The 27409-nt window shown below is 45.9% G+C and overlaps 1 protein-coding gene across 1 annotated transcript; it reads left to right on the top strand.

The window, feature by feature from the left end:
- Positions 1-841: 841 nt before the first annotated feature.
- Positions 842-27023, top strand: LOC308081832 (tubulin monoglycylase TTLL3-like; the record flags this gene model as incomplete). Its single annotated transcript, XM_080423455.1, has 16 exons — positions 842-971; positions 5659-5724; positions 13568-13684; positions 14419-14534; positions 15554-15722; positions 15817-15872; positions 15979-16107; positions 16840-16954; positions 17194-17292; positions 17375-17567; positions 17715-17863; positions 17953-18196; positions 24718-24977; positions 25153-25328; positions 26356-26646; positions 27015-27023. The coding sequence occupies 16 exons, from the start codon at positions 842-844 to the stop codon at positions 27021-27023; spliced, it is 2319 nt and encodes a 772-aa protein (XP_080279581.1).
- Positions 27024-27409: the final 386 nt, after the last annotated feature.

Below are 27409 nucleotides of genomic sequence, written 5' to 3'. Positions count from 1 at the left end.
AATTGATGTCCGCACTGTTTGCTATGTTTACTGGACATTACAAAGTCTCAGTCGGCTCTGGACTATGTATCATTTATCTTTTATCTCTCCTTTTCTTGTTTATCCCCAACTGCCTCACCTCCCTGTTCTGTTGTTGCGTTCTTTCTCGTACATCTATTTACACAACCTGTCTCCATGTCCCTGACACACACTCTTCCGTGTCGTCTGCTAGTGCTGCTGTTTCTCCTCATGTGCTGGTGTTGTTTCTTTTTCACTCCCTCCACTTTCACCAATCTTCCCTCCTCCTCTCCCTCCCTCCTTCACTGGACTCCCAGTATCCCTCCTCATCTGCGCTCCCCGCTTCTCACCATCTCCCTGTGAATCACAACAGAAGCGAGAAACAGAGCTGAGTGTCAGCTTGATGAACGAGGTCATGCAGGCCCAGCGAAGCATGTTATGCTGAGTCACCATAGGCCTCTCTCTCTCTCTCGCTCCATATATATATATATATATATATGCGTGCGCGTGTGTGTGTGTGTGTGTGTGTGTGTATATATATATGTATATATAGCATTATAGTCAACTCTTGCTTTCTCCACACACTTCTCGCCATGCAGTGTGATTCTTGACATGGAAGGAATCTCCAGAATTGACATATAACCTCTGCCCCCCCCCCCCCCCCCCAATTGGCACTGTATCATTATCAATAACCCATAAAACCTCATAGTTTCTTGGGCTGTGGCTCAGACCCCAGTTTTGTCAGATCAATGAATAACACTTTCAATGAGTTTTAATTTATTTTCTGTTCATTCATTTCGTAGTTTATTGATAGTTTATAGGTGTTAGATGCTGTCACAGACTCATGCCGGCCGGGTACCTCGCACCTTGCCAGCCACTCTCCTTAGTTGTTTGGCCCTATCTGTCTGGCTCCATGTGGCCCAGTCTGCAGTGGCCCCGTCTGGGCCTGGGGACTGTCGGCTGCCAGGTGACAGGTCAGATTGGCAACAGATACAGGCTATATTTACAACAAGAAGTGGCCAGGTCAGACCCCAGTAAAGCAACTAAGCCCTCTCCCATGGCCCACAATTCATTCAGATAACATGGACAGGTCTGGAGAGGGTTAGCATGTTAAGAATGTTTTTATGGGGATATGGAGAGGGGATAGTCGGAGGGCTTGATGTATTGCTAATGACAATAAGTCATTGGGCAAGGAGAGATGAACAGGGTTGTGGTAGCCTAAACATTAACCACATGAACCCTAACATCCCTATCCCTATTCTGGATAAGCTCACAACGCATCACAACATATTGGAGTTTGTAGATCGGCCATTTTCAGTGAAGAGTTTCGTTGTGTAGACCGTTCTCAAAGTGGAGTCCGGGGACCCCCAGGGGTCCTTGGGGGAGTTCCAGGGGGTCCCTAGCAAAATGATAGATAGTTAGGAACCATATGGACCCTTATGGGTCTGTAACTCAGAGAGTGTACAAATGGAACCAAATGGACCCTAACGGGTCCATTTGGTTCCATTTGTACACTCTCAGAGTTAAATCAACATTGATTTTACAATATACATTGGGGTTCCAGAGATAGAAATGCCATTAAATGGGGGTCCGTAGCCTAATGCATGTCAAACTGGGGGTCCTTGAAATTAAAATGGTTGAGAATCACTGCTAGAGCCATAAAAAAAATCTTCTCTTATGGGGATCCTTGGCATATCTTTTCAAATGGGGGTCCGCGGGCTAATAAGTGTCAATTTGGGGACCCCGGTTAACAAAATATATAGGGTTTAAGTGGTTAAAAAAACGTTCTTGTGGTAGGAGGTTTCTGAGCTGGTCAGGCACCATTAGTAATCTAGTATGCAGAGATTACTGGCCAGCTAGATGTGAATACATGTAACTGGAAGAGCATGTAGGATGTTGATGAAAAATTGCAGTCAGTTGTTTGAGGTCTTGAAACAAGCATGAGGATGGAATTTATGAATCAGGGTCAGAATGGGTTTCCAAGGCTGGGACCAAAAACACAGACCTGCTCATTATCAGCTGTTCTAATGGCCCTGCACGCCTTTCTCACACCTCTAACCCCCTGCTGGCACTTCCACTGTGAATTGTGATAATGAGAAAAACCAGAACAGATGTGACTATGGAAGTGATACTGTTGGCTATTATGTATCAAAAGCCGTTACAGTAAATGGAAGTGGAGAGCGCTTAATTGGTTTCCAGAGAGAGGGAATAGGAGTGTCCTTGCCAGATCGTATACAGTGATGATGTGTTTGGAATAATTCAACCAACTCTCACTGTTTGATTCTCATAACAATGGTTAGGCACTACGGTGAACAGAGTTTGATCATTTTCATCTATTTCTACGTTGTCCTCAGACGAGCCCTCCATCGTGCTCTCCGCACCAGCATCTTTCTTTAGCACATCCACGTAGGTACTGTAGGTGTGGGACGTCCTCTTGATCGATGCCTGTGTGTCCCGTGAGATTGAACCGTTCGTGCTCCTCGACTCAGGCACATGGACGCCCACGTCAAGAGTTGAATTGTATTCAACTTTTTTCTACGTGACACATACAAACTCATGTATTCACATGATGAGGATCAAAGCAAGAACACAGGCACCGTGTCGCTCCCTGTGTGTGGATACAGTAGTGTGTGTGTGTGTGTGTGGGGTGTTGGTTGTGTCTCCCCACCAGATTGTCCATGTCTCCAGGCCTAATATGATCGGAGGTTGTCTCACCGTATTACAGCCTGCGGAGGTGGGAGCACAGAGCTCATATTCTCCAGAGACAAGCCATTTGCAGAATGTCCAGGTCTTCTTTAGCTTTACATCTTAAAGAATGATTTATGCTTCATCATACAATGGTGCCGTCCACCGAAAATAGCAGATCTACAAGGTCACAGCGCGTCACAGATGTGACTTGTTGTGACTTGTAGATCTGCTATTTCACACGGTCTGAGCACAAATTAGGCATTACCTTTCACATCAAGCCACACTGATCTACCAGTGCTTACGCACATGCGCGTGCGCCTACATGCACGGCACACACAGGACAAACCAGTTCAAACACGTGAATCCATTTGCTCTGGGTGAGAGAGCAGGCAATGAGGAGGGGAGGAGAGCAAGAACAGGATATAATGTTGTGATAGTGAAATGAATTATATATATAATAATAATAATTATATAATATACATACAGTATGTATATGTAAAAGAAAAGGTGCCCTCTCCCACAGAGGACATATTTTTACCCTGTGGTCTCATGTTCACCCAATATTAGAACCCTTGATTGAGAGAAAGAGAGAGAGCGAGAGAGAGAGTGTGTGTGAGTGGTGCGTGCGTGTGTGTGTGTGTGTGTGTGTGTGTGCGTGTGTGTGTGCTCAACACAGGGGGGTTTCCTTGTCTGATTTGCTTATCTTTAAGTAACATGCTCACAACGAGGGGCGGGGCCTCCTCCTCTGCCCCAAACCCAGCCTCTGAGAACTAAAACTGTTTCGTAAAAAGAGAGGTTGGGTGCATGGTGGTGGAGTTGGTGGTGGTGGTACGGTGGGGGGGGGATGCAGGACAGAAGGAAAGGTTAACCACAGCATGACCAACCAGGAGCTAGGGAGAGAGCCAATGTCTGATGAATTCTGACAGCTGAGTTTCCTCTCTCAGCGGGGCTTTCATGACCACAAACTGACACATGCATACATACCACACACACACACACACACACACACACACACACACACACACACACACACACACACACACACACACACACACACACACACACACACACACACACACACATGCACACGCTCTCTCACACACACACACACACACACACACACACACACACACACACACACACACACACACACACACACACACACACACACACACACACACACACACACACACACACACACACACACACATGCTTCCACCCCCTACAGTCCAACTGAAGTCATGTACCAAATGTTGACATTGACTGTCAGACTACTGCAGAGAAGCTGTTGAGTGTTGTTTGCCCGACGGATGGATAGATAGATGGATGGATGGATGGATGGATGGATGCAGGGACATACGGATGGATGCTTCAGGTTCTCTGGGCCTGTGTGTGTGTGTGTGTGTGTGTGTGTGTGTGTGTGTGTGTGTGTGTGTGTGTGTGTATGTGTCTGTGTGTGAGTGTGAGTGTGAGTGTGAGTGTGAGTGTGTGTGTGTGTGTGTGTGTGTGTGTGTGTGTGTGTGTGTGTGTGTGTGTGTGTGTGCGTGCGTGCGTGTGTGTGTGAGAGACAGACCTCCTCACAGTGTGTGGTCACATACAAGGCAGGAGAGTGTGAGCAACAGGTGTAGAGGAGACATTTAGCACGCATAATGAACCTGGTCTGCCATTGACTTCTGAACCTTGGCTGTCATTTGTCAGCAGATGGGGACAGCTGTATAGATAATACAGCGTTTACTTCAGAAACAGGAGAGATGTGTCTTGTGTGTCATTTATGTGTGCCTATTGTATCTTATGTCAGTACAAATACAATTTATAATTTAAGCATTTAGCAGATAAGGCCATCTCAGCTACAGCAACAACACGACAGAATCAAGCTATTCTAGTCTGTCGTTACTGATAAGAGGACTTCAAACACATACACATGTCAGGAAATCACGAGACATCTACAATTTGAAAAGGATCGCTGAATCAAAAGGGGAAGTGCTTCAATTTACTTAACAACTACAGTATGTAAATTAATTTATGACTCCGTGTTTCTACTTTGAACTTTTGGGACATTTGAGATCAGTGTGTAAAAGAACAAAATAACATGTCACTTACAGTATGAAGCTGTCTCTTTCAATTTAGATGTAAAAGAGGGAAAATAATGAAATGATAATATGTGGGAGAACAAAGGTGGTGGGAAAGGAATCATTTCTGGGGAGGACAGAGCTATGTTTTGACAAAATGACTCCTCTTTTGGATCAAGGTTCATCGCTCCAAGCGAGAAAGAGGTTTACACTTGTGCTGCAGTATGACGGCCAGCAAGGACCATGTTTTGGGACAGAGATTAGAGATTATGCTGCCGTGAATATGGATATTATAATCCACATAGGGATATTTGTGGACAGAAGTTCATGTGAAAGTCACTTCCTAATCTCCCACATTATCTCACTCTGACAGGCCAGCACCCATTCACTCCGTCACTGTACCTTATTTCCACATCATTCTCTTTTGGTGGTTTCCTCAACCAACTCCTATTTTAGTATGTTTGTGCACTGCAAAGATAAAAACTCTGTTAAGAAATCTCTCTCTCTTTCTCTCTCTCTGTCATGCTCTCTCTCTCTCTCTCTCTCTCTCTCTCTCTCTCTCTCTCTCTCTCTCTCTCTCTCTGTTAAAGTGGCTGTGTGCATGCCTGTGTGACTGCCTGTGTGCACGCGCGTGCGTGTGTGTGTGTGTGTGTGTGCGCGTGTGTGCGTGCGTGTGTGCGTGTGTGTGTGTGTGTGTGTGTGTGGCTGTGTGGCTGTGTGTTCCCAGTACTGGAGGGAGTGATGGTCTCGCAGCAGAGCAAGGAGGATAGTCCACATGGATTCACTAGCAGCTCTTTATAAGGACAGGGGGGAAAACTTGCTTGCCTCTATATATAGACAGACTTTATTGGGCCTCTTGTCTCCATCCCCTCAAACCCACCCCCACCCCCTTTGCCGCTGCTAGGACTCTCACCAGTCACCAAAGCCTTGTGGGAGGCCGACTCTCCTCCAGAGCACATCCAAGATGAGAGTAATGACTGATAATGATCAGTGTGATAATAACAGAGCGCAGTGAAAGTAAGAAAGAAAGAAAGAAAGATGGAAGGGGAGAGAGAGAGAGAGAGAGAGACAGCATGACAGAGGTGAAGAACAAGTTTGTTTTGATTGTGTCTTCACAACTAGCCAAATTACACTGTGTCCCTGCATGCCAGCAGCCCACCCTGTCTTACTCTGTCTGTCCCACCGCTTCCAGAGAGGACTGACGGCCCCCTGGGGTCCATCCTGTGGTCACTGGACTGTCTTTGTCTTTTTCCTTCCTCTTTAGCGGTCTTCCCAGCTCCAGCCCACCCTCTATCTATCTATATTGTGTGTGCGTCATGAGGAGGCCATAATTGTTGAAATTACGAGTGGTGCATGTGTGTGTGTGTGTGTGTGTGTGTGTGTGTGTGTGTGTGTGTGTGTGTGTGTGTGTGTGTGTGTGTGTGTGTGTGTGTGTGTGTGTGTGTGTGTGTGTGTGTGTGTGTGTGTGTGTGTGTGCAAGCGCACGCACACACTCGCATGCATGCATGTACATCTCCATACATAGTCTGGCTTAGTGTTTACCGAGGCTCTTCAGCCTACAGCCACCCTCTACATAACCCTGATATCTTGTCTTATCTACACAGCAACCCATATTTCTCAAGAGGTCTGACCTGTCGGCCATATTTACCATCTGTAAGCGCTCTGCTCTGGCGTGCTCAGACCTATCATTCTCTGTTATCTCTATCACCTGGTGATTCTAACAAACTCGGCAACTGTAGTCAACCAGCCCTGGCATCATGCCAGCTACAACAAGGCTCACTATTGGTCCAGAACAATCCTGATGTAGATTAACTTCAGATAAGGACTACTGGTCATGGGGTTGGCATAAGTCTTCAGGAAACACAACAGAGTCATATAAACATGAAGATAAACACGGGCTGACAGTTAAAGCTTCTGAGTGTTATCACCACATCATGACAATTTTTGTTGTGGGTCTTTTCCTGTCACTGGAGCAACCGCTTTTGTCACCAGGATGTGTCCAGGACCACCGAGGGGCCCAGTTGGGAGATATAAAAGATACAAAAGGAAGATTCTTTGTTTAAACACTTTCCAATTGTCAAATTTAACCACTTAAACCCTATATACTTTGTTGACCGGGGTCCCCCGGGGGTCTTGGTCCCCTCCTTTGTTCCCTCAACAAATCTCTTCACCTAAAACAAACTATTTTTGCCTATGACATGCCCAGAATAGGGATAGTAGAGTTCATGTGGTTGAAGTGCTGTTGTCCCAATTCAGTTTTGTCTAAATGTCAGGTGTAGGGCCTTAGATGTAAGATATTTATTGTTGTATATTGTCAACAATAAATACCCTACAGTCAAGCCTCAGAGAGTGTAATGCCTGTTGAAATGCTATCGCTGTCAGTGTATGGCACATCTGTGACAGCCTGCAGTTAATTTTGTACAATGGCCTGGAGGAACGACATGGAGTAGCCATGATTCAAAAATCACTTTTAAACATCTGTACCTTCTCACACAGTACAGTACAAACCAGCCTGGTAGGCTGAACAAAGCAGAAAAAAGAGTCTGATTTGCATCTGCTGTCAAATTCAAGAATTATACAAGACAAGCACTCAACTGCCAGTCAAATGAAATGCAAATGATATTCAAATGATGTGTGATAAAGAAAGGGTTAGTAAGACAAAAGAACCATGAGAGCTTTTCTGTGTATGTCAAGGCATTTGATGACATTCACACTCACTGCACTGTAAAATTCACACGGTTTACAGGGTCAATTTTACTCTGAGTTAAATTAATACTGCAGATTATACTGTCTTATAGTATTTTTATTGGTGTCAAACGGTTTTGACAAGTCTTTAAGCACAAGTGCAATGTTACCATGCACAGCTGTATTGTACTGTAAGTGCATGTGACAGTAAAAAGAAAAACCTTGAACTTCTTGAACCTTGAACTTGATATTTGATATGAGCAAAACTGGATTGGCACTAAAGCTGCCGTGTCATAGCATTACATCATATCATAAGACCGTCAGAAGCATGAACTGAGAAAGAGTTGTTCTATCAATGATGCTTTACCCAGTGTGTGTATACATTCTCTTGTGATTTTGACTCCACACTCTAAAGTGTTGGTCAGTCTTTTACCACAGCAGCAACAGCAGACCACTGGGGAATGACAAACGACATTACATCACAATAGCAGAAGCAGTGTTGAAGACAATGGTTGTCTGTGAAGGAAAGGAGCCAAGGCGTGGCCTAGCAGGACAGAGGCTTCTCTCACTGGGCCGGCCGGCCGGCCACAGCAGCTGTCTCAACCTCTCTCTTTCCCCCTTCTCTCTCTCTCTCTCTCTCTCTCTCTCTCTCTCTCTCACTTTCTGTTTCTCCCCCCTCTGGCTCTGGAACGCAGGGACAGAGGTGGAGTAGGAGGAGAACCCAGAGAGAAAGAGAGAGAGAGACAGAGGAGAGAGAGAGAGAGAGAGAGAGAGAGAGAGAGAGAGAGAGAGAGAGAGAGAGAGAGAGAGAGAGAGAGAAATGGTTCATACAGTCAGCCAAACAAAGGTACAATGGACAGATGCACCCCCACTTGGAAAAGATATGGGGCGAGATAGTAGCATAGACAAATGTCGATAGGCTATACACAAGCGCATGCATGGCGTGTGCACACAAACACAAATACAGTCCACCCAGATGAAGCAGCTATGCACTACTACGCGTTCGTCCACAGTTCCAACCCCTGAGGAGACATTCTCAGTGCTGGCAACACACCTGCCACTGTGTGCCTCCTGCCATAATGTTGTGTCAGTTAAGGGCTAGTAATGTCCAGTATAAAAGAACATCTACTGCAGGGGTCTTCAAACGTTTTTCAGGCCAAGGACCCATTAGCTGAGAGAGAGATGAAGCAGGGACCCCCACTACATATTGGATTCATATTAAATGTGTGTTTTCAGACATTTAACCACTTAAATACTTTGTAAACTTGACCTTAGGCTCGGTACTTGGTCTGCTCTTTTTTCCCTGTACACCAATACAACCCTCTTTGCTGAAGCTCGTAGAGCTTGTAGATCTGCTATTTTTGGCTAATGTTCCCCCCAGAATGCAAGGGTTCAAGTGGTTAATGTAAAAAATAAAAAAAATAAAGTCCCTATCACACAAAGATTTGGACGGTCCCCCCTGCAGTGTCTCTGAGGACCCCCTAGGGGTCCCGGACCCCCTGTTGAAGACCCCCTGATCTACTGTATTTACCCAACGCGCTGGCTGAGGGAGCCCTCTTCCTCAAACACCCATAAAGGTTTACAGGCCATGATGACAGGGAGGAGTGAATAAGCTCACCTCTGGGCTGAATTTCACATTAGAGAAGAGATAGCCTATGTGTGACTGCTGAGGTCAAAGTAATTGCCTCACGGACATGACAGCTCAGAGGAGCAAACCACCTGGGTTTTAGGCTAGTCAAAGGACTCTGTCTAGCCTTTAAAAACAGCTCACTGTGGGGCTGTGCAAACAGCGGATGAGCATCATTGAGTGTGTACATGAGCTCTGAATCAACACAAAGCCCACCTGCCCTTCAGTTTACATGAGAACAAATACAACAAAAGTGATACGCCCAGCCTTGAGGGGCTGCTGCCACAGTCACCTGTTCAGACTCACATTCACCTTTGGGCATTCAATGGGTCCACCTGTTAATAAAGCTTTCATAATGATGGCTGCTGGTGGTATTATGAATTTGCCTACAGGAGACAGATCTTCACAGAGGATGATTTACATGTGGTGGTGGTTAAGCCATGGGGTTTCAGCTAGAACGTTTTACTTGTATAAATCCACATATAAGGCCACACAGAAAATAAGTTAGAATTATTTCAATACATCATGTCTATTTCGGTGTGTTATCATCACTCATCAGGCTCAGAGCAGACTAGGAACAGTGTGCTTCGCCAGCTATGTGACTTGATTAGCCTAACCACCTCTTTTCTGTCCCTGCATGGTGATATCCCTGGATGGGTGGCAGTGTTGCCATGTCCGCTTATTATAAGCGACTTTGTTTGGGCTTCTTTTCTTGTAAAGTTGAATGTAAATATTGGTAGTTGCTTATTTGGACTTGTTTCTTAAATGTTGTTTAAACCAGTGGTTCCAAACATTTTCATGGCAAGCACCCCCATGTTAATATGTATTTGTCCACAAACCCCTCCACCTGGAAATATTTTGTGCCAGGGATTTGTGTTGTAAAAATGTTCCAAAATTACCTTTTTTTTTTTTTTTTTTTAATAGCAGATCCCGATGTGAGCTTGTAGATCTACTATTTTCAAATAGCCGTAGACCAGTCGCTTCTTTTGGGCTTGTTTTCATGGATTTGGTTGCTTATTTCTCTCGCAGAATCTGGCAACACTGATGGGTGGCTGCACTGACTTCAGGCCCCAGAGTGGATTGTCAGTCAGTTAGGTCCATATGACTGACATTCCACAGTGACAGTAATGCTTCATTTATTATACTCAGTTGGATGGCGGTGTCGCGCACAAAAATTGCCAATCTACAAGATCACAAGGCGTTGCGTCCGAGACTGTTGTGTGAGCTTGTAGAGGGGTTATTTTCAGCACGCGACACCATCGTACGACGAAGCATAAAACCAGGCTTTTTACACTCTGCTTCCACAGATAGCTCAGCTGTGTGTGTAACCACGAGGGAGGGGATTCCCTCGTGCTACCTTTTAATAACAATCGGTTAACATTGATTGATTGATTGATTGAATACGTTATTAGACAGACATGTAAACAGCACGAGGTACAGTCATACATTTGAGCTAAAAGGATGACTTGTTTCCATTGTGGTCCTATGTATTCAATTAATCATGAACATAGCATAAAAATAACACCAAAAAGATGGATTTCCAGGCCTGTTTATGTTTTGATTGAAAGATGCCAGTGATCCAAACATTTTAAGGGATGGTGTCTGTCTGTCAGGGCATTCCACACTTTGGTGGCAGTGCATGGCATGGCATCGTTTTCCATTATACCAACCATGTCCAACGGAAACACTGAAATGGTGGAAAGGAAACACAGGCGGTTGTAAAACAAGTGCAATTGGTTTAATCTGGATTTGGCGCCAGTTGGGCAACTTGGGCTGTGTTTAAATAGGTATTGCCTGCCATCTAGTGGTCAATATATAAATGTTCTCACATCAAACATGTTCTTTCCTTCCTCCAGACTCCACACGATGGAAGAGAAAATCATCAGTGGTGTAAAGTATCTAAGTACATTTACTCAAGTACTGTACTCTCAAAAAGTACAGTTTTTAGGTATTTTTTACTTTACTGGAGTATTTATTTGAAACAATTATTTGAAAACTTTGGTTACTCGCTACTTTGTAGATTTTCATTAGGTATTACAAATACATAAACCATTTCCTATTTAAACTGTGGCTATTTGAAAATCGCCGATCTACAAGCTCACAAGGTGTTGTGTTGTGAGCTTATGCTATTTAAAAAAATATTTTTATACATATGATAACTTGTGAAACGGGACACACATACTGCATAATGAGTATACTTTATTACTTTTACTTATATTTTGATGCTTTTTGCTTTTATACTTTTACTCAAGTAGATTTTGATTACAGGACTTTTACTTAAACAGGGTGTTTCTACATGGCAGTATTGATACCTTTACTTAAGTGCAAAATTTGAGTCTTTTTTCCTGCACTGTTGTTGTCATGGAAACGGTAAACAGGTGAGTGAGGTGACACCGTGTGATACCGTGGGCGCGCCGTCTGGTCTGATGCAACGTGCACCCACCCTTCAGCACCCTGCAGCACCCACTAACCTGACGTTCTCCCCGTGCATTTCTGGGTGAGTTCAGTTGTAAGCAATATGTTTTTGTTTAGTTTGGTTTAATGTTTAAGTCGATAGCTTTAAGGTGTGCTGTGTGTGAGAAGCTAGGCTAGTGTCAATCAGGCAGACTGAGACATTTTCTATTTTCTTTGTTATCTCATGAGAAGACTTTCAATCAGATGATTAACATTATAAATAGCAGGCAGTGGTGGATAGTAACTAAGTACATTTACTCAAGTACTGCAGGCCTACTTAAGTACAATTTTGAGGTATTTTTTACTTTACTGGAGTATTTACAATATTCAATACCGTTACTTCTACTACTCCACTACATCTCAGAGGCAAATATTTTACTTTTTAGTCCACTGCAATTATTTGAAAACTCTAGTTACTTTGTAGAATTTGATTATTATTACAAAATACATTAAACACTTCAGCCCTATATATTAAGGCTATTTTAAACTCACAAAGCCTTGTTTGTAACACATTGGGGTGATTTGCTATTTTCTAAAGATTTTCATTCATTTTGAGAACTTGAAATGGGACATTTTGCATAATGAGTACATATATTTCTATATTTTGATGCCAATAATTTACCTGTAACAGAGTATTCCTATATTGCAGTATTGCTACTTTTACTTAAGTAAAACAATTGAATACTTTTCCCACCACTGTAAATAGGTCTATAAAAAATGTAAGACATTACTAAACATAAAGTAAGGAGCTGCTTTGAGTAGGTTACTTTACTTCACTGGGAGGTGATAGGGTATGATGTGTGCTCACTGCGTAGCTCTTTCATTCTCAAGGGCATCTAAACGGTGTAGTTGGCTGTTTAAGTAACACTGTCCTGTCCAGGCCAGGGAATAGTAACGTCACAGGTTTAAGCCGTCTCCTGCACAGCAATTTGACCCACTTTGATCCCATTTAATTTATTTATTATATCTGGTTACTGATTCATAAATATTTGAAAAAGTATTACGCTGAAAGATCACAACTGAAACCTGAATTTCAGCAACTTGAACTTCTTGAAGTGATGTGTGTGTCCATAGGCTATCAATTTCTTTGGAGGGACACTTATCATCAGAAGAAATATGTGACTTGCACCCTCAGAGTTATTTAGTTTTTGTGTTCATAAATTGGTCCTATACATCGAGAACGCTGAATGAATCATGAGGTCGCACTTACAAATTCCAGATGGTCAAATGTTTGATGCAAAGGCCATGCATTAAAGTTTCATAACCATGCTGTTTTGGCCCATGAGCTGAAGAGTTCAAGGCTAAAGCTTCAGTTACAGTTACACTCTCTGTAGTTTTGTGAACACTGTGTGGTAGCTATATTTATCGTAGACAATTATCCTGTTTTAGCACAGGAGAAGATTACATTTAAGTAAGCGTATGCTTTTAACATCTTTCCCCATAAGGAAATCTCTTATAAAGAAAGGATAGGCACTGTAGGTGTAGGTGTAGTGGCTGATGTAAGCATACCTAGCCCGAGTCAAACTAATTGTGTTTCTAAATTGTGCACCTGTTGTGCATCGATCTAAAATGGTGACTTTGGTGCATTTGTCTATGCTGTGGTGTGGGTGGTGACTGATTTAAACAGTGCATCCTGCATCGGTTAGATGATCTAATCGATAGATCTAATTTAGATCTATCTACAATAGGTGCAAAATTCGATTCAAGAGTAGTTTGACTCAGGCCATGACTGCTTAAATCAGCCAACCCCCCACACCACAGTCTCCATTAGAAAGCATCATTGAATTGGAGAGGTATTGGTCATGAACGCAGCATCCAATTGCTGTGAACATTTGCGCACACTTTTCTACAAGGGCAGGCCCAGGAAAAACTGTCACCCTAAATCTTTCATATCGGCCTCATGGTGGTGCTATAACAGGTCGCACTCGCAACACAGCCCTGGGTTGGCAACCCGCCCTGGCGGGGATCTGCAAGCACTTTTCTAATTTTGGCTGTGGTGACGTGATGATGAATTGTTGTACTCATCTGATCTTTTCTATGTTTCTAGAATTTGCCTCTGCTGGAGAGATGGGAAACCCCTCTAAGGATGAGCACAATGTAGTTATGGGTCAGCGACACAACCAAGCCCCCCAGAGTGTCAACAGAGAGAAAAGCTTACTATCAAGTAGCTATAATAGCTCTCACTTCTCTATCTTACTGTTGTATAGTACCTAATAGTTATCACTTCTCTCTATATTAGGCTGTAGTTCTGTAGTAGCTAATAGCTACTCGGCAGTTAAGTATAGTTCTGTAGTACTAATAGCTATAGTTTCTGTATAGTTATATAGGAGCTATAGCTAATAACTGTTTCTTGATATTACTTATAGTTCCATGATAGCTAATAGCTATAGTTTCTCTTCATCAGTGGTTCTCAAAGTGCGGTCCGGGGACCCTCAGGGGTCCTTGAGGGGGTTCCAGGGGGCCCCCACCAAATTTTTTATGTAGCATCAAAATTAGTTTCACTACTTTAATCCTATATACAGCCGATCTACAAGCTCCCAATGTGTCGCAACGTGTTGTGACATTTAACAAATATTTTAACAACACAAATCCTTTATTTCTAATTTCTCAAATTTTTAACAAATCTTTTATGGGGGTCCCTATGGGGGTCCCTGGCACAAAATATTTTCAGATGGGGATCTGAGGCCAAATACATATACATTTTCCTTGACATGAAAAAGTTTGAGAAACACAGCTCTATATTAGCCTACTATAGTAGTTCTATGGTAGTAATTTCCCATTCTACAAATCTACAATTTAGATTTATCACTCACATTTCTATTGTAGTTTGCTATCGATAGTAGTATAATTTCATTGAATCACCTAATTTTCATTTTTGTATTTGTGTGACTGTGACAGCGGCAGCGGCAGCTACACCTCCTGAGAGCAAAACATGTCACAGCCTTTTCGGCCGTCCATTTCTTAACCCAGAGAGGCTGAGAACAGCCAAGGCCCTGGTCGACAAAGCAGCGAAGGTAAATGATCTGCAAAAGTGCACCGATGGTGGTGGCTGCCATGCAGGGCACCAACCTGGTCATCTGGAGCAGTTAGGGTTCAGGGCATGTGAATGTACCCATATTTTTTTATTCTGAAACCAATAATACTATATAGTCCATGAGCCAGACAAGATTTCATTATCGAAAGAGTGGGCAAAACCAAACCTATATTAAATTGTTCATAGGGTCAATACGAGTAAATAAATATATGATAACCTTACCACAGGAGCAGCTTTTTCATGGTTATCACACATTTTGTTATTTTCCCCATACGTACATGACAGGTGAAAAAATGACAAAATTTAAAAAAGAGTTATCATAATGAAACTTCCTGAGTTGATTACTTACATGAAGACAATGATTTATCGTATTACAAGTTTTCTGAAATTGTGTATTTAAATATGCAAATTAGGCATTTAGTCCATGAGCCAGAGCCCCAAAATTGAGCCAGATATTGAATATTCCCTCGTTAAAAACCTTTGACTCCAACATCTTAACAAAATGAAATAAGAATGTTGACTCTGGCTTTTTCCAATGTTCCAATGTTGATTCTGGAAAGTTATGCACATTTGGGCATATTTTCCTAATGCCTAATTTGCATATTTAAATATACAATTTCAGAAAACTTGTAATACGATAAATCAGTCTTCATGTAAGTAACCAACTCAGGAAGTTTCATTATGATAACTCTTTTTAAAATTTTGTCATTTTTTCACCTGTCATGTACGTATGGGGAAAATAACAAAATGTGTGATAACCATGAAAAAGCTGCTCCTGTGGAAAGGTTATCATATATTTATTTACTCGTATTGACCCAATGAACAATTTAATATAGGTTTGGTTTTGCCCACTCTTTCGATAATCATTGCTCAATTTTGGGGCTCTGGCTCATGGACTAATAGTCATATACTCTGGATTAAAGCCTTCATCCATATCAAAGTATTGAAAACGTCATGTTTTAAACCCCCATCGTTTGCTTTCTCTCCCTCTCTCCCAAGATGCATATGATATTCTCCATCCAGGGCCCCTACCCTGTTGTCAGGGCAGCGTTACGGGCCAGAGGCTGGGTCGAGCGTCGCATGCTACGCCCCAGCCAGCATACATACCGTCGCCATGGAAATGAGTATAGTGAAGGAAGCACCACTAACGCCAGTGATGATGATGACTGTGAGCTGGTTGAGTTAACACTTAGATTTTCCATTTTAATCAATGTGGATATTTTACCCATCTGTCTAACCTTTCTGTTCCTCACTCTCCACAGACAATTTGGAAGATGTAGAGAAAGAGGATGATTCCGGTGGAATGTATGACATAATGGTAACATTTCTGAATATCCAGGCATGTGTTCTTTGCTGTTCTTTTGGTGGATCTAATTTAGTCCATCAGGATAATTAGCTTTTCTGCCCCTCTTGTCTTTCCCCAGTCTCGCATGGTGCGAAATGAAACAGTGCATTTCTATTGGACAAATCGCAGAGATGCCATCGACAACCGCATGTTACACAAGGAGCAAATTACAAACCACTTTGCTAAAGCAGGCAGCTTCACCACTAAGGTATCATTACAAGTAGGACATCATCCCTGCAGGCAGGGGGTTGTAATTGCTCCTGTGTGTGTATCTGTCTCTCTCTTTTTGAACAAAATACCACCCATTGAGGAATACAGGGAACTTCCGACAGAATCCGACACAGACAGGATTAAAACACATATCTATTGAAAAATACAGACTAATACAGTGTACACTGCCGAATGCCGAGTTAACATCCGTGGCTACAGGTTCGGTACTTAATATGATTTCTTTCTACCTGTACGGAGAAGTACGGCCTTTACGCATGGATTTCCAGTGACTATTAGGGGGATATTGACCAAGACTATCATAGATACGAAAGTAAAAGTCAGACTTGATAAAATACATCTTTATCCAAGGCTAATGGGAGTAGTAGGCTGCCCTGTAAAGATGATTCCTTTTTGGGTCAAAAGATCAAGGTAATTTATGGAGTGGGGTTAGGGGGATGGTTGTGGGTGCAGCGAAGATACTTGTTTAGAAGAATGGCTAAATGTATTTTTTTTTATTGTAATATCTGACAAAAAAATAAAAATAAATATAGAGCTGGTCAATGTCACAATCAAGGTTATAGTTTATAGTAAATAAACACTCATATCTCAGGAACGGAGAGTTGTAGAACAAGAGATCATGATGTGGATAGCCTTCGTACCATTCAGGAGCATTTATATGAAGTTTGATTTTCCTTCTTCCTTGATCCGTTGCCCTCTCTTTTCTTCCCAGGTGGGGTTGTGTGTGAACCTAAGGAACCTGTGCTGGTTTGACTCAGCTGACCCAGAAACCTTTTTCCCACGTTGCTACAGACTTGGAGCGGAGGATGATAAACATGCTTTCATTGGTGAGAACGTCATCATCTATCATACTTCCTCATGTAGTTTTCCTTTTTATGCTTTATTTCAGATAGGTGTGTGTTTCAGTTTAGAGAGACTAAGGGCAGAGATAGAGGATGTTCAAACCCAGGTCCTTGTAGGAGCATAATAGTCTGATCATTTACTCTGATCTTGCACTTGTAAGTTGCTCTGGCTAAGAGCGCTTGTTAAATGCCTAAATTGTAACTGTATAATTGTCACTTTGTAGAGGATTACAGAAGGACAGCCTGCACCAGTCTTTTGCAGTGCGTTGTGGAGAGATCGCAAAGTCATCAGGGAAGTGGTGGCAAGGATCAGTCAAATCAGAGTAAGAATCTCTGTTTCAAGTCTTAACTCACTGAGAGCAATTGTCTCAATATATCTCCATGGATTTGACATTTTGTTCCTAGATAAGAAGAAACAACGGCGAGACGGAGACACACCTTTGGTTCCCTCCAAAATGATTGAGAGTGCACTGAAGGTTTGCCGGGACTTCCTAGACAGTCTGGAACACAATGACATAGACATGAGCCTGGAAGCATCACAAGCACTTACACAGGAGCAGTGGACTGAGTTGATCAAAAACTACTACCTTGCCGTTCAGTAAGTACTGTGTGTGTGTGTGTGTGTGTGTGTGTGTGTGTGTGTGTGTGTGTGTGTGTGTGTGTGTGTGTGTGCTCCTCAGTGTCATGCCATTTCTTTCTCTCTTTTTCCTTCCTTTCTTTCTTTCTTTCTCTGATACCATTCTAGTGATGGGGTGGAGATTGAAGACAGTGTTCACTTTTTGAACCGCTGCCAGGCAATGCTGTCCAGGCTGCGGGAGGTCAGCCCACAGCTGGACACCGATGGCATCCACAATGTCTGGATCATCAAACCTGGAGCCAAGTCCAGGGGCAGAGGTACAAAGGATGGAAGAACAGTATAAATAGATAAATAAAGCAACCATCCAAACTGAGCCTGACTGAGCTGAGTTTTCCTTGCTCTCTAGGCATTGTGTGCGCCAAACGTTTGGATGAGATCCTCCAGGTGGTGGAGGGTGACCCAACCCTGATCAAGGACAGCAAATGGGTGGTGCAGAAGTACCTAGAGCGCCCCCTGCTGGTCCATGATACCAAGTTCGATGTGCGCCAATGGTTCCTGGTCACAGACTGGAACCCACTGACCATCTGGCTCTATAAGAAGTGCTACCTCCGCTTCTCCACGCAGCTTTACTCTCTAGATACACTAGACAGGTGAGACAGCAACAATAAGGTAATAAATACAGGGTGACAGCGGCTCAGGAGGTAGAGTGGTCGCCTAGTAATGGGAAGGTTACCTGGTAGAACCCAGCTCCTTCTAGCATCATGTTGAAGTGTTATTGAGCAAGACTGAACCATTAACTGCTCCAAATGAGCAGGCTGCATGGCTGCCTCTGCTCTTAGTGTGTGTGAATGTGTGTCAGTGGTCAGTGGTGAGGCATATACAGGGGTTGACACCCAGGTCTCAGAGGCACTTGCCCGACGGGCAAGTACAGGTCATGTTCCATTATAAAATGATAGGTAAAATTTGAATTAGTGGTCAATTTAACACTTGCAGTGCGATAAAAAAAATCATACCTAAATGTTTATGCCAAAACTTACATAGCTATGATTGCGGCCCTCCTCAAATGCGCACTTGCCCGGTCGGGCAACCCGAAAGCAAACTCCACCTGCCCGAAAGTTTTATTTATCTGCCAGGGGCAGGTGGGCAACCTTTAGAGTCTACGCCTTGTGGGGAACTGATACAAGCCAAGACGCAAAAGTCAGGGTACAAACCCAATCAAGGGCGTTTATTGGAGGAAACAGCCAGGCTCATAGAGCATTGTTTATATTTGGTAAATAATAGTAACTTTCAACATAAATTCCTTCCCGAGTCCGGGGCATCACATCATAACATCTGTGGTCATTCTTCATAACCTCTGTTGTCATGTATCTTAATTTCCATGGTCATTCATCATAACCTCTGTTGTCATTCATCATAACATCCGTTGTCATTCCTCCTGCAGGTTGCCTATGAAGATAACAGAGAACGTCCTTTAGTTTTACATTTCACTAACACATACAGTTGTGAGGGAAAACAGTGGAGAATCGCTTACCGCCTGAGCACCCGTCTGTTCACCAAGAGAGCCAGGCTGAGACTGAGACAGAGCGACTGTTTTGTAGTTTGGTGCCACACCTAGGCGATCACACAGGTGCGCTCAGATGGGGCTGATTCATGAGGGCAATTGGTAGGTAACGCCCCTCTATGACGCAGCCCAGCCTGCTGCTGTGTCTGTGAAGCCTCTCTCTGTCTCTGTCCCGCTCCCTCTCTGAGGTGTGGTGCTTACCTAACAGGCGATCTCCCAGCGATACTCCACATATCCCCCCCCTAAGCCCACCGCTTGGTCCGGGGGCTTCCATCTCTGCCACCTCATACATGCGGGACAGGGCGTCTGCGTGTGGGATGTCCTTCCCGGGTCGGTGCTCTACTTTAAAGTGGTAGTCCTGCAGCTCTAGGAACCAGCGCGTCACTCTGGCGTTCCGGTCCTTGTTGGTGGCCATCCACTTCAAAGGCGCGTGATCTGTGATGAGAGTAAACGTACGGCCCCACAGATAATAGCGGAGGTGGTGTATGGCCCACTTCACCGCTAGACATTCTTTTTCTACAGTCGCATAGTTTTTCTCATGATCTAACAATTTCCTGCTCACGTAGGTAATTGGGTGTTCCTCGCCCTCAAATACCTGTGCGAGGACGGCCCCCAACCCGGTGCCCGACGCGTCCGTGTGGAGGACGAAGGGCAGGCTGAAGTCGGGGGCTTTTAACACCGGCTCCTCGCAGAGCGCACACTTCAACCTCTGGAACGCGGCCTCCGCCTCGGCCGTCCAGAGGACGTGGTTAGTCCGCTTCTGGCACGTCAGATCATAGAGAGGGGCTGCAATAGTAGAATATTTTTTTACAAATTTCTGATAATATGCCATGAGTCCTAGAAAAGATTTTACTTGTTTTTTTGTGACGGGACGAGGCCACTCTCGGATCCTCTCCACTTTGCGCGTCTGGGGCCTCACACATCCTCGTCCAATGGTGTAGCCGAGATAGTCGGTCTCCGTCAGACCGATACGACATTTCTTTGCGTTCGCCGTCAGTCCGGCCCGTCTGAGCGCGTCCAAGATGGCGTGGAGGTGCTGCAGATGGAGACTCCAACTGGGGCTGTGGATAACTATATCATCGAGGTAGGCTGCTGCGTATTCACGGTGAGGCCGGAGCACCCGATCCATCAGCCGCTGGAAGGTGGCGGGCGCGCCATGCACTCCAAAGGGCAGCACCGTATACTGGAACAGCCCGTCCGGCGTGGAGAAGGCCGTCTTCGCCTTGGCTCGGTCCGTCAGCGGTACCTGCCAGTAGCCTTTGGTCAGGTCCAGGGTGCTGACGAACCGAGCCGGGCCCAGGCGCTCGTGGCATCGGGTACGCGTCGAAGGCGGAGATGTCGTTAAGCTTCCGAAAGTCGTTGCAGAAGCGCAGCGTCCCGTCTGGTTTGGGCACGATCACTATCGGACTGGACCAGGGACTGTAGGACTCCTCGATGACTCCCAACTCCAACATCTTCGCAACCTCCTCTTTTATGGCGACGTGTCTGGCTTCGGGGATCCTATACGGCCGCTGGCGCACCACCTTGCCCGGGTCCGTGCGTATGTCATGACGGGTGAGCGTGGTTCGCCCGGGGAGCTCGGAGAATATGTCCCGGTTCCGCCCCAACAGGTCCTTGACCTCTTGCGTCTGGGCGGGGGCCAGATCGTCTCCGATAGGCACCGGGGGCAGCGTCTGTGGGGAGCTAGTGGCCATCAGCGCCGGCAGCGGTAGTGGAGGGGCTGAGTTCCATTTCTTCAGAATGTTCACGTGGTATATCTGGTGGCCTTTCCGTCTGCCGGGCTGGCTCACACGATAGTCCACGGGCCCCATCTTCTCCACGACTTCGTATGGCCCCTGCCACTTTGCCAGGAACTTGCACTCGCTGCTGGGCACCAGTACCAGGACCTTCTCCCCCACCTGGAACTCGCGAAGTGTGGCGCCGCGATTGTAGGTGCGGGCCTGGTCTCGTTGCGCTTTCTCCATATGCTCTCGCACCAGGGGCCATATCGTCTTTGCCCGGGCCTGGAGGCGCTCGATATGCTCCACGACGCTGCGGTGGGGGGAAGGCTGGCACTCCCAGGCTTCCTTGGCGATGTCTAGCAGCCCACGGGGTCTCCTGCCATACACCAATTCAAATGGCGAGAACCCCGTGGACGCTTGTGGCACTTCCCTAATGGCAAACAGCACATACGGAATCAACTGGTCCCAGTCTTTTCCGTCCACATCAGTTAGTTTTTTCAACATTTTTTTTAACGTCTGGTTAAACCTCTCGACTAACCCATCTGTCTGGGGGTGATAGACTGAGGTCCGTATGCGTTTCACTTTCAACCATTTGTACAATTGTGACATAACTCGTGACATGAAACAGGTGCCTTGATCGGTCAGTACTTCCTCCGCTATTCCCACCCGGCTAAACAGCATGAGTAACTCATGGGCCACCGCTTTGGCCGAGGCCGCCCGGAGTGGAATGGCCTCGGGATATCTAGTCGCATAGTCCAATATGACCAGTATGTAACGGTGGCCCCGGGTGGACTTTGGCAGAGGGCCCACAATGTCCATGGCCAGACGTGAGAACGGCACATTTATTATCGGCAGTGGCACTAGTGGGTTATGGAACGTTGGCCGTGGAGCGGTTTTCTGACACTCAGGGCAGCCCTTGCAAAAGTCTTCTACTGCCCGCTTGACACCGGGCCAGTAGAAGCGGGCCAAAATGCGCTCGTATGTCTTCTGCACTCCAAGGTGTGCGCCTAACTGGTGCGTGTGGCCTAAGTACAACACCCGTGAAACATATGACTTCGGAAACCAGTAACTGTTCAATTAGGTCCCCCCCCTTGTCTAACACCCCTCGATACAATAGGTCTTTTTTTACTAGAAAGAATGGGGGGTTCAGTGCACTCACCCCGTCACATTTCTTTCCATTGATGGCGGCTACATTCTTGCGCGCCATGTCCAGATTCGGATCGCTCCATTGCGCCGTGGCGAACTCCCCGACCCGGGGTGGTTCGAGTACTTCGGCGCCAGGGAACTCGGCGAAGGGGTCCGCGGCTTCAGGGGGGTCCTCGACTCCCCGGTCTGTCGGGGCCGGGTTTTCCTCCGCCTCGTGTCTCTGGTCTCCGTCCCCGCTTTCGGCTGTCTTTTCTCTCTCGTCTCTTTCACTCCGTTCGTCTCTCTCACTCCTTTTGTCTCCCCCCGGGGAACTGTCACTCACGCCTCCCGGCGAGGTGGCACGGAACGCCGGGCAGGCGTGCAGCGGTCCCGAAGGCCCCGAGCGCGGCGGCGGCGGCGGCGGGGGGTCCCACGTAGCAAACCGGGGTCCCAGTAGCGCGCGAACAGGACGCTGTCCGCGCCTATCAGGAGCGGTACGGGCAGGTTCGGCACCACACCGGCTGGCACCACAGCGTCTCCCCTCGGCGTCTGGATGTGGATCCTGGTTACGGGATAGTGGCGCACGTCGCCGTGCACGCAGGTCACGGGGACTGTGGTCGTGCTGAGCTTCCCCGCCAGGTCGGACCGCACGAGCGTCACGGCGCTGCCGGAGTCAAGCAAGGCGTGGGTGTCGGTGCGGCCAATCTTCACCGGCAGGCGCGTCTGGCGTCGCTGGCTGGTACCGATGTGGAGGCGGGGCCGGGTGCCGTCCGAGCTGGCTGCGGTCCCCATGGAAACATCTCTCTCTCTCTCTGGGCACGTCCAGGATATGTGGTCCGCCTGGCCACAGACGTAGCAGCGCCGTTGGTGTGGGCCCCGAGTGGGCCCTTCGGCGACGGCGGCTTCAGTCCGGGCGGTGGACGGGTTCGGGGCCGTCGACCTCCTTCGGTCACGGCCGGGCTTCTCGTCACCGGGGGTTTTGGCTGCTTCGGTACGGGTGGTCCTCATCATGTCCACGCTCACTTGGTGGTTCTCTAACAAGGCCACGAGCGCCTCCAGTGAGTTCGGGCTCACTTGTGAGGCGTATCTTCGGGCGTCAGGCGGCAGGGAACGGATACATCTGTCTATCACCAGTCGATCGATTACAGGGGGCTCTCCACCGGTCGTCAGCCAGCCGTGCGCGGCGCGCAGGAGCGCCGCCACCTGGGGCCGGGGTGGTTGGGCCGAGTTGTAGGCCCAGCTGTGGTAGCGCTGCGCACGAGCCGGTAGGCTGTAGCCCTGGGTGGCCAAGATAGCTTCCTTCAATTTCCGATAGTCCCGGGCATCGGCGAGGGTCAGGTCTCGACAGACACGCTGGGCCTCGCCGGTGAGGAACGGGGCCAAGAGGGAGGCCCAGTCTGCTACCAGCCACTTCTCTCGGGCCGCGGTGCGCTCGAACACTTCCAGGTACGCCTCGATGTCATCTTCTGGGGATAGTTTGGTGAGCACCTCCCGTGGTGCGCGAGTGCTGGCTACATCTCGGCTGATTCTATCAATTAACTTTTGTACCGCTGTTTGTAGGTCAGTTTGGCTTCTTAGCAGGGCCGTTAAGGCATTGGCCTGCTCCATCATTGTGCGTATTGGCGTGGATCAGTTTTACCCGTATTCTCCACCATATGTGGGGAACTGATACAAGCCAAGACGCAAAAGTCAGGGTACAAACCCAATCAAGGGCGTTTATTGGAGGAAACAGCCAGGCTCATAGAGCATTGTTTATATTTGGTAAATAATAGTAACGTTCAACATAAATTCCTTCCCGAGTCCGGGGCATCACATCATAACATCTGTGGTCATTCTTCATAACCTCTGTTGTCATGTATCTTAATTTCCATGGTCATTCATCATAACCTCTGTTGTCATTCATCATAACATCCGTTGTCATTCCTCCTGCAGGTTGCCTATGAAGATAACAGAGAACGTCCTTTAGTTTTACATTTCACTAACACATACAGTTGTGAGGGAAAACAGTGGAGAATCGCTTACCGCCTGAGCACCCGTCTGTTCACCAAGAGAGCCAGGCTGAGACTGAGACAGAGCGACTGTTTTGTAGTTTGGTGCCACACCTAGGCGATCACACAGGTGCGCTCAGATGGGGCTGATTCATGAGGGCAATTGGTAGGTAACGCCCCTCTATGACGCAGCCCAGCCTGCTGCTGTGTCTGTGAAGCCTCTCTCTGTCTCTGTCCCGCTCCCTCTCTGAGGTGTGGTGCTTACCTAACAGGCGATCTCCCAGCGATACTCCACAGCCTGCATATACCGTAAGGTGCTATACATCATAAATCCAAAATGTAGTTGTTATGGAAACATCATATTGAGTGGCCCAGTGGTCCAGTGGCCTAGTCAATAAAGGGATGGACATTCAAAACAGATGCTTGGTCAAAAGTACCTCAGTTAAATGCCATTTACAGTAACCCTATGCACAACAGGAACCACCCATGCCTGTTTTACAATGCTGTGTGAACAAATCCAATGAGCTGTAAGGAATGACCCCATGGATATACAGGACCAATTTACCCCAATATCCTCATTTGGCATTTTATGAATTCCTGCCAAAAGAAAAAGAAAAATGAAGTGATGAAAGTATCTTATTATATTGTATAATCCCTCATTCATTTCTCCAATCATACCTCTGCTTCTTGTCCTTCTCTCTGTCCTTCTCTCTGTTCTTCTTCTCTTTGACTATCTGGTCTGTACCTCTTTTGTCTGCTCACCCTCATTCCACCAGCTCTGTCCACCTGTGTAATAACTCAATTCAGAAGCTCCTGCAGCCCTCCCAACTACGCCATCCAGATGTGCCCGCTGACAATATGTGGTCCTGTGACCAGTTCAGGACCTTTCTGTCCAGCCAGGGCAGAGCAGATCAGTGGGGGGCCATAGTGGTCCCAGGAATGAAGATGGCTGTAATCCATGCTCTGCAGACTGCACAAGACCTGGTGGAGTCACGCAAAAACACCTTTGAACTCTATGGCGCTGACTTCATTTTAGGTAGAATGGGATGGCGGATTCAGCTGTCAGCACATGAATGCTAAGTTTATAGGCAGAGTGAAGCCAGTTTCCAATTCCAAGAACCAATTCTCTCTCAAAACGTTAAATTGTTGTTGTTTTTTTCTTATAAATGAAATGTATTACAGGATCTGTTTTTTTCCTTCTGATATTTTAGGTCATGACATGTGCCCGTGGCTGATAGAGATAAACGCCAGTCCCACCATGGCCCCCTCCACCACTGTGACAGCTCGTCTGTGTGCTGCTGTGCAGGAGGACACACTGAGGGTTGTTTTGGACCGCAGACAAGACAGGACAGCAAATACCGGCGAGTTTCAGCTCATATACAAGCAGGTAAGAAGGAGCTGGACTGTTCCTATGATCAGTAAAGGTTGTAACAGGTTGTCTATCCCTCCTTCCCTGATGACAACCAGGCCAATGTGCCAGTGGCCTAGACTCATCATCCTCCATGGCTCACAAGCTGTGGAATGACCTCCCTCCATTGGTCAGGAGTTAGGACTCTAATTGAAATCGGCTGTCATAATATCGTTGTTGTTTTCATACTATACGATTGATCGCCGACAAAGGATCACACATTGCAAGATATTTCACAGGACTCATCGCCGAGAGTAGAGCCCATCGCTACCTGCAGGTCCCAACGCACAGATCTCTTCCCCTTTCATACTGTATGATCCAGTCGGTGACAGAGCCAAACATCAAACCTAGATATCTAGAAATGCTCGGGGAGGCATCGGCAAGTGCTAGAATCGCGGTCGGATCTTTTCGCAGTAGGTTTCACGCACAGCAAACAAAACCTCGGTGAGCGAAGACCGATCTTGCGTCAGATCGGGTCGGCGATCGCCAAAAAAGGTAGGCGACAGCATAATCGGGGGAAATATCTTGCAGTGTGTTGTAGCCTTAACTCACCATCTGAAAATCCCTCTCTTCAGACTCCACCTCCTCTACCAACGCTTAATTATCTTTGTAAATGCGCTCCCTGCTTGTTTACTATAGATGTTTGTGACGGTATATAGATAGATGCTAATTATTTTGTTTTCTTGTTGGCAGATGCTAAATATGTTATTTAGATAGATGCTAGATTGATGGTCTATTTTCTATACTAGTTACTTTGTAACACATACTTGTTTTCTTGGTATTCTAATTCCTTACCCTGTTGTTGGATGACAAAGGTTCATGGCACTTACTTTTACTACCTTGCACATAGAAGAGCATCTGCTAAATGCATAAATTGTAAAATCTTTAGTTCATTTTGTAACATTGTAGGCCTACAGTATAATTATTATTATATATCCGTGGCAATATAGAGTTTATACTGTATGTTTCTTGCCATTAATTATTATTTCATTTCTTTGTTATCCAGGCAGCAGTGGAAGTGCCACATTATGTCGGAATCAACCTAAATGTTGAGGGCTCCCAAATCAAATACCCACATCCTGCTCCTCCTCGAAAACCTTCCCAACCATCTGAGCATTGGCCTGTACTTCCTGCACTGAGACGCTGGGGCCCTTCCAAGGTCAAGGAGTCTTGGATAGAAAAAACAAGGTCTTTCGAGATTTTAAAGCTTCAGCTGATGCCCATGGGCAGGATCAACTCCATCCACCTGCCCATCAGTGCCCAGACACGGTCACTGGATTGCTGGAGGAGGCCTCAAGTATTGAAACCTCGGTCAGGGAAAGTTTGCCATCTCGCCCCTGGAAGGCAACAAGGTCCCTTTTTACCTTTGGCGTTGATAGACCCGTTTCATGATCCAGACAAGGAATCTGCCAGGATCTCCACAGCGAGAGTCTCACACCCTATGAACAGTTTCAGAAACCTCCCGCGGCATCAGAGCTTCCATCAGAGACAAATTAAGACCCACCTGCCACCTGGGTAGTGTAATTAACAAGCACTCTTGATGGAGAAAGAGGATTGTCGAGACCACAATCCTTCAGTCAAGATTTCTATTTGCTATCAGCTGTTGGTCTACCTAGAAATAAAGGTGGTTTTTCACATGTAACTTGTTTTGTGTTCTGTCAATAGCCATACTGAGCGAGTTGATCATTTCCATTTAATCAATAATTGTAAGCTTGAGGATCGGCTATTTTTGCAGAAGAGATTTGGCATAGAGGGAAAAAAGGAGCGGACCTAGTATAGCCCGCTGTCATGGGGGACCCCTATAGGGTTTAAAGGGGTATTTCACTGTAAAAACACTTCTGAGATCATTTAAACGTCTAGGCTTTTGTGTGCCCAGAACGTTTGCTCGATTTGATATTAAATATTTGATATACATTTTTATATAAGCCCATTGAACTTCAAACTAAATTTAACCAGGTTAGACAAAGATTCACAACTTCAAACATAGTTTTTTTTATAATTTTTAAAAGCATTACAAAAAACGAACCATGTGAATTGATAGCATAGGTGTAAGAATGTAC

The sequence above is a fragment of the Gymnoscopelus braueri genome, assembly GCF_963280865.1.
Source record: "Gymnoscopelus braueri genome assembly, chromosome: 3".
NCBI lineage: Eukaryota > Metazoa > Chordata > Actinopteri > Myctophiformes > Myctophidae > Gymnoscopelus > Gymnoscopelus braueri.
Note: the sequence above shows the minus strand (reverse complement) of the source record. Positions and strands in the feature narration are given on the sequence as shown.